Source organism: Leishmania infantum, chromosome 11, assembly GCF_000002875.2.
Source record: "Leishmania infantum JPCM5 genome chromosome 11".
NCBI lineage: Eukaryota > Euglenozoa > Kinetoplastea > Trypanosomatida > Trypanosomatidae > Leishmania > Leishmania infantum.
This window is the reverse complement of record NC_009395.2, coordinates 244456-258787: the sequence shown is the minus strand read 5'-3', so window position 1 is coordinate 258787 and position 14332 is coordinate 244456. Positions and strand designations below refer to the sequence as shown.

The 14332-nt window shown below is 60.3% G+C and overlaps 2 protein-coding genes across 2 annotated transcripts; both read right to left on the bottom strand.

The window, feature by feature from the left end:
• Positions 1–3478: 3478 nt before the first annotated feature.
• Positions 3479–5404, bottom strand: LINJ_11_0660 (conserved hypothetical protein; the record flags this gene model as incomplete). Its single annotated transcript, XM_001463829.1, has 1 exon — positions 3479–5404. The coding sequence occupies one exon, from the start codon at positions 5402–5404 to the stop codon at positions 3479–3481; it is 1926 nt and encodes a 641-aa protein (XP_001463866.1).
• Positions 5405–7636: 2232 nt separating this feature from the next.
• LINJ_11_0650 (hypothetical protein, unknown function) lies at positions 7637–13234 on the bottom strand (the record flags this gene model as incomplete). Its single annotated transcript, XM_001463828.1, has 1 exon — positions 7637–13234. One exon carries the CDS (start codon positions 13232–13234, stop codon positions 7637–7639), a length of 5598 nt encoding a protein of 1865 aa, XP_001463865.1.
• Between the last annotated feature and the right edge of the window lie 1098 nt (positions 13235–14332).

The window sequence follows — 14332 nt, the reverse complement described above, 5'->3', positions numbered from 1 at the left end:
GTGTGGACAAAACGGCGTTGTGGAAAGGGCCAGTGCACCGGCACCGGTCGAGGGAAGGGGAGGGGGGTGGCTGCACGCAGAAGCACACACACGCGCGGAGGACAGCGAGGTGAAAGGCATAGAGGGAAAAGCAGAGGGCGAGAGGTCATGCCCAGTGTGCGCGCAAGGAGAGGGAGAGCAGCTTACATGTGGCATCGCCGTGCAAGCACCGCAACACCTGTGAGGCCCTCGTGGCGGCGCCGTCGCTGTCCCACCTCTGTCCGCGGGCCAGCGTGAGAGCGGGGGCGTGCTGGCACGACCAGACGCTAGAGAGGGAAACGGAGCAGACGAGCGCACCGCACAAAACACGCCACCGCCACAGGAGGCCGCGTGGAACGCGTAGAAGTCACCGCGTCGGGCACAAAGGCGAGCGGAGCAAGGCAAGTGGGCATGAGACTGCAGCTGTCGCAGCATGTCGACACGCGTTCCTCGCGTCTGCTCACCGATTGTCTGTTGTGGCTGTTGCTTCGTCTTCCATCAAGCCACGTCTATCGTTGCGCTCGCTACAGTGACCTCTTCGCCACGGCGAGAGAGCGGTGCGTGGGGGCTCCAGGGAAAGGGCGAGCGCACATGATGCGCTCACACAGGCTTCAGGCGTCATGAGGGCAGGTGCGCAGGCGCGCCGTGTGGAGTGCATACGATGGCCACAACGAACTCCAGCGCCAACGCGTGTGCACATAGGAAAGTAGCCGTCTTCGCTTGCCTTGCAGCAGCTAGGCTCACTGGCCGCGCCGCTAAGTGCGGAGATGAGATCCAGCGACTCCACCCGCACGAGACACGGCGTTCCATCACGCGCCGCTTCCGCAACGAGCAAGCCAGCGAGTGCACGCACACACAGCCGCCGCGCATCCGCCGCTGCCGCGTCACGGCTCCATCCCGGCCGTCTAGGGCGAACCGTCCTGCCGCCGAGCCCGCCCATGCGCCTAACGGGCTCTTCTCGCCCCCTTCCTCCGGGACACTCCGCATCATCTGCGCCAGGCGGCCCCGGGGGCACCGCACGCCTTGACCCACGCGGGCCGCGCCCAGGGTCCACCGCCGGAGGGCAGCAAGAGGTGGCGCCTTCCGTGCAGGGCAGCAGGGGGCGGGGTCCAGGCGCATGTCGGGTGAGCTCAGGAAGACAGTTGGGCAGATTGTCTTAATTGTGAATCGAGAGGAACGCAAAAAGGCGACGCAGAGGTGGGTAGAGGAGAGACCAAGGAGGGCGGCATAAATAACGCGGACCGCAAGCATGTTGTCCGGGCACACCGATATTCTGAATCGGTGTTCCGATTTCTCGCCTCGATCTGCCTTCAAAGAGCTCTCGTGCGCCCTTCTCCCCGCGTCACGTCTCCATGATCATCGGCGTCCATTATGTCCGAAAGCAGCGTCGCAAGCACGAGTCCGTGCACAAAACTACAAATGGAAAATCAACAATAAAAGTGGAAACGGAGCAAACGCGCATTGGAAAACGCAACAGTGCACACGAACAAAATTTAAGACGAACAAAACACACAAGAAAAAAAAATTTGTCGCTGCCTGCATGGGTGCAGCACCGAGTGTGGCGCGCGGACGCGGTGTGTGCGTGGAGCACTGCGCAAAGGAAAGAGTTCGTGGACGAATTCTGTGCTTGTCATCGTATGCCTGCATGTCCTCCTGGGCGTACGACGTGCTGTAGCAGTATGCCTTGGAAAGTGCATGTACTTGCCCGCGTTCCACATTGCAAGCCGTACGTATGCCTGTGCTTTACGCGGGTTTTCCTTGTCGATTTCGCATGCGTCACGCAGGTATGTCAAGGCCCACGTGAGCAGGAGGAGGAAAGAGCAACAACAGAAAGGCGCTGAAAAAAAGGAAAATAAGGCAAAGACTCAACAGGGCAGGAGCATCCGAGTCTGTGCGCCTGCGCGCTGGCACCACAGAGCAGGCAACGCCACACGCCTACGGGGTGCGCACACACGCACACGCCATTATCACACATAGAAAAAAAAGGCGGCCACATCAGCGGCGCATGCGCGCCAGAGAAAGGGAAAGAGAGCACGAAAACGTACGCACAGCTTAAAAGCAAGAAAAAGGTCGCGACGCGAAACACTACGCAGAGAAAAGCGAAGGAGCACAATCATAATACTAGTACTAAGCGCTCCAGCAAGGCAAGGAGAGGAAAGCTCTGCCACCTTCATCTGAAAATCGTGGAACGAAAAAGAAAAAGAATACCGGCACACGTGCGCAGACTTGCTCGTGCGGGGAGGGATGCTGAGCGGTAGTGGAGGCAAAATGGAAACAGCACCTGTAAAGGCAATAAATATATATGCTTTAGCACAACAAACATGAATGTCTGAGAAAAAAATAAATAATGGTAATCGAGCCAACGCAGCGTCACGCATCTTCTGGGTCGTATCTTCCTACTCTCACGTAATGGAGTGATGCTGGTTGCTGTTTTCCTTTCGCGCGCACGCACACACATAGATATACACGCATAATATGTATACATACATGTGTATGCGTGCGCCTCTACACGTCTTCCATCGTTCATGTTCCCGAAAGAATCGCGTCAGAGACACGCGCCGACGACTGCGCACCAAAAGGGAAAGAGCACAAGGCAAAACAGCAAAGCATAGAAAACGGAGCGCGCCCTCACCGGCAACGAGGGCGGGCGGCCCTATGCGACGATACTAGCAAGCGAGCTAGCGTTCATCTACTCACATCTATCGCTGTTCGCGTGCGTGTGCAGATGATGTCACCATGCCATCCAAAACACAACAACAAAGAAAAGCATGCATGCACCACCACCATAGAAACGCGGGGCACACGCACGCACACATGCACAGACAGACATACAAGGGCGAGAAAACGAAAAAAAAAATAATAATAATAACAGAATGGAAAGGAGAACACAGACAAATCCAAAAAGGCGAGGAAAGGCCATGAAACAGTCGTGCGGGACAAAAAACAAGGGATGCCACTATCTATATATCCATATATCTATATGGATATATATCTGTATATCTATGTATGTGGATATACATAGATATAGATATGATAATCATACTGGTCAAGAAACGGAAGAAGGGAGCGCCATCACCCACGCACACACACGCACACGCACACGCACGCAGCAGAGCGTGAACAAGCGAAAGAAAGAGGGAGAAGCGGGAACACAAAAGTATCAACGACAAGGCGCAACTCCACGGGGCACACAGGCATGAGCAAAAAGGCACACGAACCTGAAGAAACCAACAAAAAAAACAGTAAAACAGAGAAGACGAGGGGGGCCTTTGCCGGCCGTATGCACGATGAACAGACGCTCAGCAGAGTTGAGGGACGCACAAGGGGAAAGGGAGAGGGGAAAGTGTGCTGGGCAAGCGTCTTGGAGCGCGAGAAGCACTCGCCTGTGAGTACGCATACGCGTGTGTGCAGGCCCCTGCGTCGAAGTGTCCTGCAAAGCCCCCTCAATGCCCCCTATCCTCTACACGCCGCGGGGGCAGCCCTTGGAATCACGGATCACATCCAGATCATCCACCACCTCCTCAGTCTCTGCAGGCCTCGCCTTCTCGGGGTCGGCAACCTCGCCGCGCAGACGCGCCCGCTCCATCAGGACACGCCGGCTGAACGAGCGGTAGCGGAGATGCACTATCACGTCCGTGATGAAGGCGCTGGCGGCCAGGCTGAGCATCACTAACAGCGGCATCATTACGCAGTGCCTGCCGAAGCAGCGCTTGCTGCCCTGCTTCTCAGCCTGCGCTGTGTACCACTCGCCGTACAGGAAACGGTTCAGCAGCACACTAGCAGCCATGGTAGCACTGAAGCAGAAGTGGTAGTGCTTCGCGGGGTCTTTCGCGAAGATTGTGCGGGCCACCAAAATTTGAGAGGCGGCGCAGAAGCCGTTACCGAGCGCGGCAATCACGTACGGCAGCGGGAGCGCTGCAGCAGGCAGCACGAGGAACAGCACGATGCTAGTGATGATGGTGGAAGTGGGGAAGAACAGCGCAATCGTGATCGGCACGCGGTCCTCAGCCTTGCGCTTCTGCGACCAGACCTCGAAGAACGACATCAGCAGCCGGCCCACAGCGCTGCCCACGCCATTCAGTACCGTCAGCAGAGCAGTAAGAGACGGCGCAGGCATGCTGCCCTGCAGCGCACCCAAGATGAACGTTGCGTTGTAGATGATCACGAACTCGGCGCCAAAGACGCATAGCAGCGTCCACCACAGAGCCCACAGCTCCAGTGTGCACAGGTTCTGCAGGAACGTGCCCTGGTACTGCGGTGCGACGTAGTCCACATCCGTCTCCACGGGCACGCGAGCTGCCTGCTGCGCATCGCTCTCGACAGCCTCCTCGGCCATCGCCACGGTACTCTTCTCTGCGTAAACTTCCGCATCAGCGCGGAACGGCTCATTGTCCGACGAGCGGCAACCGTTCGTCCGGCGGTCGTACGTAACGTTGTCGTTGCTCACGTTCTCGCTCTTACGGCGCGCGAACTGCCGCGTCAGGCATGAGGGCAGCGGAACGGCAATCAGCATGTACAGCACCGTCAGCACAGTCGTCCCAATCGCGAACCCAAGTTTGTGAGGCCTGCCCAAGTTCAAGTACGCCGCAAGCGCGGACGTCGTCGGCAGGTAGATGATGAAGATGACGAGTATAACAAAGCCGAAGATGAAGCGCCACATCGGCGGCAGCTGCTTCAGGTACTGTGTCTTTGTCGCCAGGCGGCGCTCCTTCTCCTCCTCGCTCAGATGGCTTTCCTGGTACCCAGTCAGGTGGTAGGGGGGCAGCCGCATCACGAGGGCGCAGGTTGTGTTCGTGAGAAAGGCGAAGACAGCCAGGAAATACAAGTACTGCGAGACCTGCTCGTTAAAGAATCCGGCGAAGAAGGAGCCAACAATCGCAGAGCCGAGGCCGGGGAACGTCTTCAGCAGCGCAATCACGGGGCCGCGGTTCGATGGGAAGTACGACAGCACCGTCATACAGCACACAATATCCGTCAAGGACATGCCCACGCTCTGGAAAGAATTGAAGACGCAAAGCCGCAGCGTGTTACCCTCGATCACGCCCTCGAAGCACAGCGCCGTCAGGATGGCACCGAGTGGGTACGAAATCATGGACAAGATCGCTACCGGCAGCGGCCCAAGGTAGTCGTACAGAGTGCCGAAGGGGAGCATGAAGAATCCGAAGACGAGGCCGACAGTCGTCACGGAGGCCAAGTCGCGCTGCGAGAGGTTGTAGCGCTCCTGCATCCTTGGCAAAACCAGGGTGAAGGCGTAGCCGAAGGAGCCGCAGATAGTGCCGAAAGAGCCGACGAGAAGCAGCGCGAAGCGGTGCAGATCGCTGATGTGCCTCTGGGGGCCGCGCGCCAGCACCTGCAGGTGCAGCTCCTTACCCGGATGATCAGTCATTTTCGTCTGTGGGCAATCGTGTCGGTGCGAAGCGGAGAGATGGAAGGGGGAGCAGAGGCGGGGATGCCGTGTGAGGCAGAGAAAGGGGTATGCTCGCCTCGCACACGTAAAGGCGCTGCTTGTTCTATATGTACATATATATATATATACCATGTGTTGTTATAACGAGACAGTCCGCTGTGCTGGCGCCGTGATCGTCCGCTATGGCCTTGGTCACGGAAGCTGTGGGCAGAGGAGCCTGAGCGGGGTGGGGGGAGGGGGGGAGGGGGGGAGGGGCCGCGAGCGGAGGAGTCGCGAGATAGTTTGTCCTTATCGTTTCGCACACAAAAAAAAAGCTTAGGAGGAGGGTGGGCGCCGTGGGGAGGGCAGATAGAGTCTTGCGTGCGTTTTGGCTTTTACGTGTGTGTGGGTGTGTTATGTGAGTTAGCGCAGGTGGGAAAAAAGGGGGTTGGGCTCGAAGAAGAAGTAACATGACAAAAAAGGCAAAAGGGAAGAGGCGCTCGCACATGTCAGCTGCCGTCACGAGGCGAAACGCAAGTGAGAGAGAAAGTGATGGAGAGATACGCACGCGCGGATGCGCTCGCCCCCACTTGGTAGCGATGTGGCATTGTAGCAAGTGACGGACACACGCGCACGCCGTCCCCTCTCTTTCGTGTCTTTGTCCGTCTGTCTGTGCCTTGCGTTTTCCTTTTGGGGGAAGGGGGCGGAGCACGCGATGCAAGGGGAGAGAGAGATGCAGCGAGGGAATGGGCCCGGGGGAGAGTAAAGACGAAGAGGAACGCAACGTCCGTGGGCACAACGAAGAAACAAAAAAAAAAGATCAGCAGATGAGACGAGTGGGCGACACCTACACTGGCCACAACCGAGTAGGCACATACACCTACCCAGACAGCGATACATGCCATGAGTACCCCCGCACATCGTTCAGGCAAGCGTCGGCACTCTCAACGACCGCTGAAGCCGAGAAAAATATGTTGTAAGAGAGCAGGCATGGATACAAAGACAACAAACTCCTACAACTCTCACGCTCTCTCTCGACCTCTCGACATTAAGCGCACGTCCGCGATGATGCTGCAGAGTCTTCACCATGTGCAGTAGCTGTGAAGAGTGGAGAGGAATAACATGAGGAGCACCAGCCGCCAACACCACACTTGAAGAAGAGCGGGAGCCGAAAGCAGGCACACGGCACACGCCCGCTATCCGCCCCGCTCTCCTTCCTCACGCTCTCTCTCGACCTCTCGACATTAAGCGCACGTCCGCGATGATGCTGCAGAGTCTTCACCATGTGCAGTAGCTGTGAAGAGTGGAGAGGAATAACATGAGGAGCACCAGCCGCCAACACCACACTTGAAGAAGAGCGGGAGCCGAAAGCAGGCACACGGCACACGCCCGCTATCCGCCCCGCTCTCCTTCTTCGACGCCTGTGCAAACATATATATATATATATATACCGATGTGGACGTTGTGGTGCAGGGGTAACGAACAATCGGGAAGCGCAGAACAAAGGAAAAGAGAGAAAGCGAGAGAAGGATGGCAGGGCACAGAGGGCGAGACATCGGCAAGAGAGCCATCTTCGTTGGCGGCTTCACCCTCCCACACCAGCACGCGCGGACCTTGTCCAGCGGCACCGAGACCCGCGACGGCAAGCATCGTTGCAAAGCACAAAAAGAAAAACGCCGAGCAAACAAGTCAGCGGTGTCGGCACCAGGCAAGAGCATCTGTTGCACACACACACACTGCGAGGAGGCAGCTAGAGTTGTGGGTGCTTTTCGTTTTGGTTTTCCTTCTCTCCCACTTGTTGGTGGGAACTGCTGCTATTCCAGTGGCCGTGCATGAGCTCAGTGGCACGGGGTCAAGGAGAAAGGACAGGGAAGGGGGGAGTGCCGGGGAGGAGGGCGCACACACACAGACACACCGCGTTCATTCTGCTTTGAACCAAGGCAAAGGAACGAAAAAAAAAGCATTCACGGCATGGCCCCTTTCCTTACGCGTCTGCTGCATCCCCACACTTCTTTTCCGCGACTCCTCCACAGGTCCGTGTCACGTGCGCGGCTACATCCGCCGCTATTCGGGGCACTGGGGCGTGTGCATCTCTGTCTGTCTGCGTCTCCTCCGCAGCAGCTCACCTTTTCTCTTCGTCTTGTTGCCGCCTGCATGCGTCTTCAACGCCGCAGGAGTATCCAACGAAAGCAGGAGAAACAACGTTGGCACTGGGGGTGGAGGGTGCGCAGCTCACGCCTGCACGCCGGCTTGCTGAAGCGCCGCTTTCACTTGCGCCCACGCCTCATACGCATCTAGGCGGTGAAGGCCCCCACTCATCGCTGCGCAGTCGCCGCGCAGGCAGCGAGGCATGGCGGCGTCAAGCCGGCGGATGTGACCCGGCAGAAGCACGAGCCCAAGGGGCTTGTAGGTCAGCCAAGCTGCCGTCGCGAGTGCCTCCACGTGCGTAGCGCCAGGCTGTCTGAGCAATGAGGAAAGTGGTTCTGCCAGAACGTGTCCGTCGCACCTCACGACGTCGGGCGCGCCTCGGTCGCCGACAGGCTCGATGTCGTCCACTTCCGACAGAGACACCTTTAGAATACGATTAAGAGGTTGAAGGACCTCATCTAGAAGTGCGTGGAGCTGCCCCGTGAGCCACGCGTACGACCCATGAGAAGGTGGAAAAGGCGTGCGCGACGGCTGTTGCGCTGAACCAGATGGCGCCGTAGCGCAGCCCGCTGTCGTCGCGGAGTCTTCGTGCATTTTGCACAGCGCACACCAGTTGCGCCAGACGGCCTGCAAGCACCCATGCACCGCGTATCCGAGCACAATGCACACAACGCCACGCAGCGACGCTGTCAGAGAAGTGTAGACGCGCAGGTCGACCGCTGTTGCCAGCTGAGAAGCAGTGGCGGGGAGAACCACGTCCAGCCGTGGGTGGCCCGCTGCGGCGCCACCAGTAGGGGGGAGGGTACCAGCTTCCGAGGAGACAGCCACGCTACGCTCGGAGACGGTTGGGGGGTTGATGGCCTGCCACAGGCGCTGCAGGGCGCGGTAGGCGGGGCTCACCCGCAGCCGCAGCAGCGTACGACGCACAGGTACACCTCCTGGCGTCGCCTCGGCATCCCTGAGGAGGAATGAGGGCGAAGCAGATGTCGCAGCTGAAGGATCGTTTGGAATCGGGTCATCGCCGCGAGGCACATGAGCGCTGCCTACGGCTACTCCCAGTGCCTGTGCGTGTATGTGCTGGAGTACATCCCAGAGGGTGTCAGCCACCATAGTGAGGAGAAGCGCTGACCTCGACGTCGCGGCCTCAGCGTCGCTCGCCGCCCCCGAAGAAGTGGCTGCCAAAGGTGTGAGCGAAAGCCTCACGGAACCGCCCTTTTCGTATACCTCGTCTGCCCAGCGAACGTGCAACTCCGCCAGGCCCTCCAGTGGCGGCGGCGGCGGCGGCGGCGGTGCTCGTGCCCAGCTATCCGATTTGAGTTGCAGAGCGTGCGTCGCGACGCCGTCCATGCGATGCAGCTTTGCCGGCCGCGAGCTCCTCGTCGCAACGTTTTCCGAGTTCGACAGCACAGCAGGCTCCGTGCAGCCCACATCCACCTCGTCCATCTCGCGCGACCGCTTCACACCGTCGGTGGTTGGAGCCTTGAATGCGCCTACGCCAGCTGTGACGGCGCTGGAGGGCGACGTCTTGGACGAGAGTTGCAGGCGCAGGCGAATCGATGTCGCATGAGCGGTGACCGCTCTGGCGGAGTCGGCGTTTGGGGGAGGCACAGGAGGTGGCAGAGCTGCTGCGCCGCACTGCTGCTGTGACGATGCGACGGCAGCCGACACATGTACTGCCGAAGTGCTTGGCCCTGTCGACCATTGCCGCATCGAAGAGGCAGACGCACCTCCGCTCAGCGCACCACCGGAAGCCTCCGCCGGCACTGCGCTAGACGATGGTCTGGACGGCATCAGTGATGCGGCGAGTGGTGGCGGCAGCCCAGCCAGAGAGGCCATCTGCACGCACTCCACGAGACTGGCAACTCGAGTGGCGAACTCCTGCTTGAAAGAGAACGCTGTAGGGTCGCTGGTGCCCTTCGCAGTAGCGCGGGGGTCCGCTGCCCCGGCGGCTCTCCTGGTGCTTGCTGCTGTCCTTCCGGTATCGAGCAAGGCAGGTGACGGGGAGCCGAGCGTCGCTGAGTGGTGCGAGCCGTCGTCGGCCTTAGTCGCATGCCCGTCTCGGTTCTCGCAGTCGCTCAGCTGCCACAGAAAGTGAAGTTGCCGGAGTATCACGCGAGGGTGCCGCAGCGCCACTGCCGCGCTCAGCACAAGTGTGTCCTGGGTCGCTAGGGTCACGGGCGCACACCCTTTTAGCGTCGCTGTTGCCACAGAAGCGGGCGCCGCTCGGCAGCTGGTTGTCGCCCTACTCGCCGGGTCCTCTTCATCTCGCAGAAAGCCCGGCGCGCACAGCGGCAGTGAAGACGGTCGGCATGGCGGGTTGTGGTTTTTGCCGGCCACGGCCACAGCAGCGGCGGTTGCTGCGCTCTCCTCCTGATATAGATCCTCCAGCGTGCTTCGAAACAGTGTTGGCATCGTGAACGGCGCCAGCGACGTCCTCGCCATCCACGAGGGCACGCCGACCGCCTCTGTCTCTGCCGCTGCCCCTACAGCTGCGACCGATGTGAGAGAAGGAGAGCAAGGCGTAACTGGCAAACTAGCTGGCGGCATCAGGACGCCGCGTACGTACTGGGCCGTTGCACTCTCACCAAGACTGAGCACCGTCACGAGCGCCAACCACAGGTGCGCAGCCAACGTCACCAGCGAGCGCTTTTCGTCCCGTGCATCCCTCTTCGATTCTTGCACGTGGCTCGCCATGGTGGCGACAGGCAGCGGTGACAGCGGCGCAAACCACCTGCAAACATACCTGCACAGTGATGTGTCACGCTCAACGGTGCCCTCCAAGAGGGCCTGCAGCGAGGAGACCGATATGCCACCCCCGCCTTGCACGGCCTTGAAACAATAAGCGTCGACAGCGTCAGAAGAAAACTGCCGCACGCCCTCTGCGTCGGCGGTCGATTCCACGCACACGCCTGATTCCGCACTGCCACCGCTTTCTCCACCGCGTTGCTGTGTCGATTGCCGCAGCGGCCCCGCACCGCGACCCGCGTGGCACGCCTGTAGGACCTGCACGGCGCCCCTTGCCTTCTCCGTCATGGCGATGGCACCAACACGGCGCAGCTCCGCCAGGAACACCATCGCCGCCACGTCCATGACTGCGGCGTAGGTGGCGGTACTCGCCGTCGCTGAGGACGACGCGGCAAAGGCTGCTGCAACGAACGGCAGGAGTGGTGTGCGCGCCGCCACAGCAGCAGACGCAGCGACGGACGACATCGCGGGTCGTGTGGCCGCCTCATCCTCTGCAGTGCGCCCCCCTGCCTCCCGCTTTTTGGTGCAGTGCGGACCGCCTGCTGTTAAAGGGGCGGCAGCAGCAGCGGCAGTAGCGCTGGGCTCGGCGTTCTGACGGGTGTCACTCTTCGAAATCGCTGCCTTAGTGGAAGTCACCGTCCTCAACGGAGGAGGATGCAGGTGTTTCGGCTGCCGCAGGTGTGCCTTTCCATACCGTAGCTCCAGGTATGCCTTCCAGGCGGACACTGCGAGAGGGCGAGGAGCAGAGGTGCCATGACTGCCAGCAATACGCGCCCCTTGTTCAGGGTGAGAAAGCGACTTGCAGAACCCCGACTTCGTCGCCGTCGCTGCTGCAGGTGCCGCTGCGCACACCCCAGCCAACGGATAGCACAAGTACCTGTGCAAGTTCTCCTCGAAACTAAGCAGAAAAGCGCTTGCAGATGGATGCGCGCACCACAGCAGCTCATCGAGCATCGCAAACACGCGATGGTCCGCCAACGCGATGCAGGACAGCGCAGGAGATGCTGCGTGCAGCTGCGGGCGAGGAGGCGCGTCGCCGCTGCAGTGCGCCGAGGATGAAGGCGACGACGCGGGCACGGGCAGCGGAGTGGCCTGAGCGTCTCTCGAAGACACCAGTGCCGTCCCTCCGTCCTTGAGGCACGCTTCGCTGCCGGCGACGACGGCAGTGAGCGAGCATTCTGGAGACGGAACTGCAATAATGTGGGCGAGCCATGATGATCGAAGCGATGGGTTCGACAGCCACGCATGCGCCGCGAGGAGAGGAGGTAGACGCCCGAGAGGACACAGAGGCATCCGTGCACGTGCTGCACCCTCGCTGAAACGGCGTGAGGTGGGCGCCTTCGGCCCCTTCAGCAGCTCCCCAGGCGCCTGCGCTGAGCAACAAGACGGTGCCAGCTCCGTAAGAGTCTTGTCGGCACAGTCATCCTCGCCAGCCGCCGCAAAGCCCAGCGCCTCCAGCACAGTGCACACGTCCTGGGCTGCCTCACTGCCTGGAGGGGCATCCAAAACAACAGGAACGATACGTCGCCAGCGACGCAGGCGCGACCTCATGCACGCGGCGGTGTTCTCCGTTGCCTCTGGGGCTGGTGAAGCAAGTGCACTGCCATCCTGAGCGCTGTCGTTCGCCTCGGCCATCGACCCTCGCGCTTCGCCATCGTCATCCGTGAAGCCCTCGTCGCTGAGTAGCATTAGCGGCCTCGTAGCTACTCTCGCCACCACGTCGTCGACGGCAGTGTTACATGAAGGCTCCGCGGCGATGGTTGTGGCAGCCGTAGCTGCCTCTCGAGGGACAGCTATGCCGCCGGTGGTGCGGGGCAGTTGTATAGCCAGTCTCTTCTTGAGTACCACGTCGCCATCGCCACTACCAGCGGCGTTTGCTAAGCTCATCGCCGGCGTGTCACCAGCCTGGGACTGCAGCGGTGGTGTCATCCGAAAGGCTGCGACGGTGCCCGATACAGTCGTCGGCTCCCTTCCAGTTTTCTTCGCCAGCGCCTCTTCGCTCTCCGCGGCTGGGCTGGGCAACGGGACGACAGCAGTGGTTTTGGCGATGGTGAGATCGGCCTGCTGCGCGGTAGCGAGGTTCGCTGCCGCCGCAACAACGAGCTGCAGCACTCGTCGAGGTGGGGAAGAAGCTGCACCATGCGCAGCGGACGTCGATAGCGGTCTGGGTACGGCAGCCAATGATGGCTCCGACACACCTTCATCGTTGACGTCCTTCACCCGCGGCATGAATACGGCTTGGTTGCGGATGAGGCTGCGAACACTGTTCGCGGCGACAGTGTCAGCTGCACTAGCGTCTGATTGCTGCACCAGACCCGGCACTGTCGCAGCCGTTTCTTCCGCTTCTCGTGCTCCCTTTTCCGCGTTGGCAAAACCACACGCTGCCGCTGCGGTGGTGCTCTCATGCACAAGGCGCAGCACCTCATCACGCTCGTATCGCCATCGCACTTCTTCTGAGCTCTCCAGCCACGCCGGCAGCGCCAGCGCCGCCCACTCCATCATGAGAGCACTGAGATCGCCATATGGAGATTCGGCCACGGCCAGCCCGGACGGAAGCGCCGCAGCACGCTGCCATAGCCAGTGATACACAACAGGCAAACCGCCCACCTCAAAGTGGGTGTCACGGTGGCAAGAGGGCCCACTGCATAGAGAGCGGCAAGCAGCCGGCGCAGCAACAGCAGCAGCGGAGGTCGCCGCCCCGCTAGTCGCTTCCAGAAGGGATGCGGTGGTCGACACAGAGGAGCGCGGCGGAGAACTCAGCGGAAAAACGCCTCGCCGCTGCTCTCGCCGAAGAGCTTCCAAGGCGAGAAGCTGAAGAACAAGCCGCGTGCGTGGGTGCGTGGCCATGGAAGCAGCAGCAGCGTTGACGTGTGCTGATGGCGTTTCCGTAGCCGATGACGCAATCGACTCCCAAAGAAGGTCCAGGTGACTGCACATCCACGCAGCGGCGCCATTCTCGAACGCTGAAGAGTTGGTGGGCTGTGAAGAGGATGCCGATAGCCCCGACCCGAGCGGTTGCAGCTGCTGGAGAGCACGAAAAACATGTGCAATGTGGTTACCCGTTTCCCGCCCTGTCGCTTGCCGTTGTGGTGGAGATGGCGGCGGCCCTGCAGCGCCATCTATTACGCTGGAGCGCCCTTGCTTCTCCGTGATCTGCTCGTCGCCCATCTAGTGCGTATGACCGACACCAGAGCAACACCACCGTCTGCTGAAGGAAAACACGGCGCGCGGCTATGTGACAACGTGACAACGTGAGAGACCAGCTCACGGTAATTGTAGAGGTGAGGAAGGCCCCCTCTGAACCCCAGGCTGAGTAAAGTGGCAAGCCGAAAAAAAGGATGGCTACCCGGCAACGCCCACGCTTAAGACCGCGCGGTCTCTCTCCTGTGTTTACTGCCGTGCCTCTCGTGAGGTGGGAAGCGACAGCGCACGTGCGCACGGAGCTGGGTGTATGCAAATATGCGATGTGCGTGTGTGAGTGTATATGCCTGTGATGATGGGACGGATGCCGCCCAGCGTCGGCGTTTTCAAGTGCCCTTCCTGTCCTTCTATGGCAGCAGCGAAGTAGTACGCCACGCCCCCCCCCCACACACACACACGAGGCAGCGAAACTGTTGGAAAGGAACGAACAAAAAAGAGCAGAGCCGAACGGCGGCAGCGCCTCGCCGTTTACCTTTCTATAGGTGCGTCCTTTTATGCGTGTGCGTGTGCGCGTGCGTCGGTCCCGCTGATTGGTGGATGGAAAGCTGGAGAAGGGGCACGCCGAAGAAAGAACAGCGCAGGCGAGAGAGGAGTGCAATTTTGATCATGCGTGCGTGTGACAGTACCTTGCTCTTGTCGAGGCCTCGCTGCGCGGGCGGACGCGAACGCGCTTCCGCGAAAATGATCGGCGTAAAGGACAGGGGGCAAGACGGAAGGAAAAGGGAGAGAGGTGAAGGGCAGCGACAAAAAAAAAAACGAGAGCGCAAGAAGCGTAGAGCGGCGCAGGGCAGGAGGGGGGCTGTGAGGGAGGCGAAACTCTCTGTTACTGCTGTT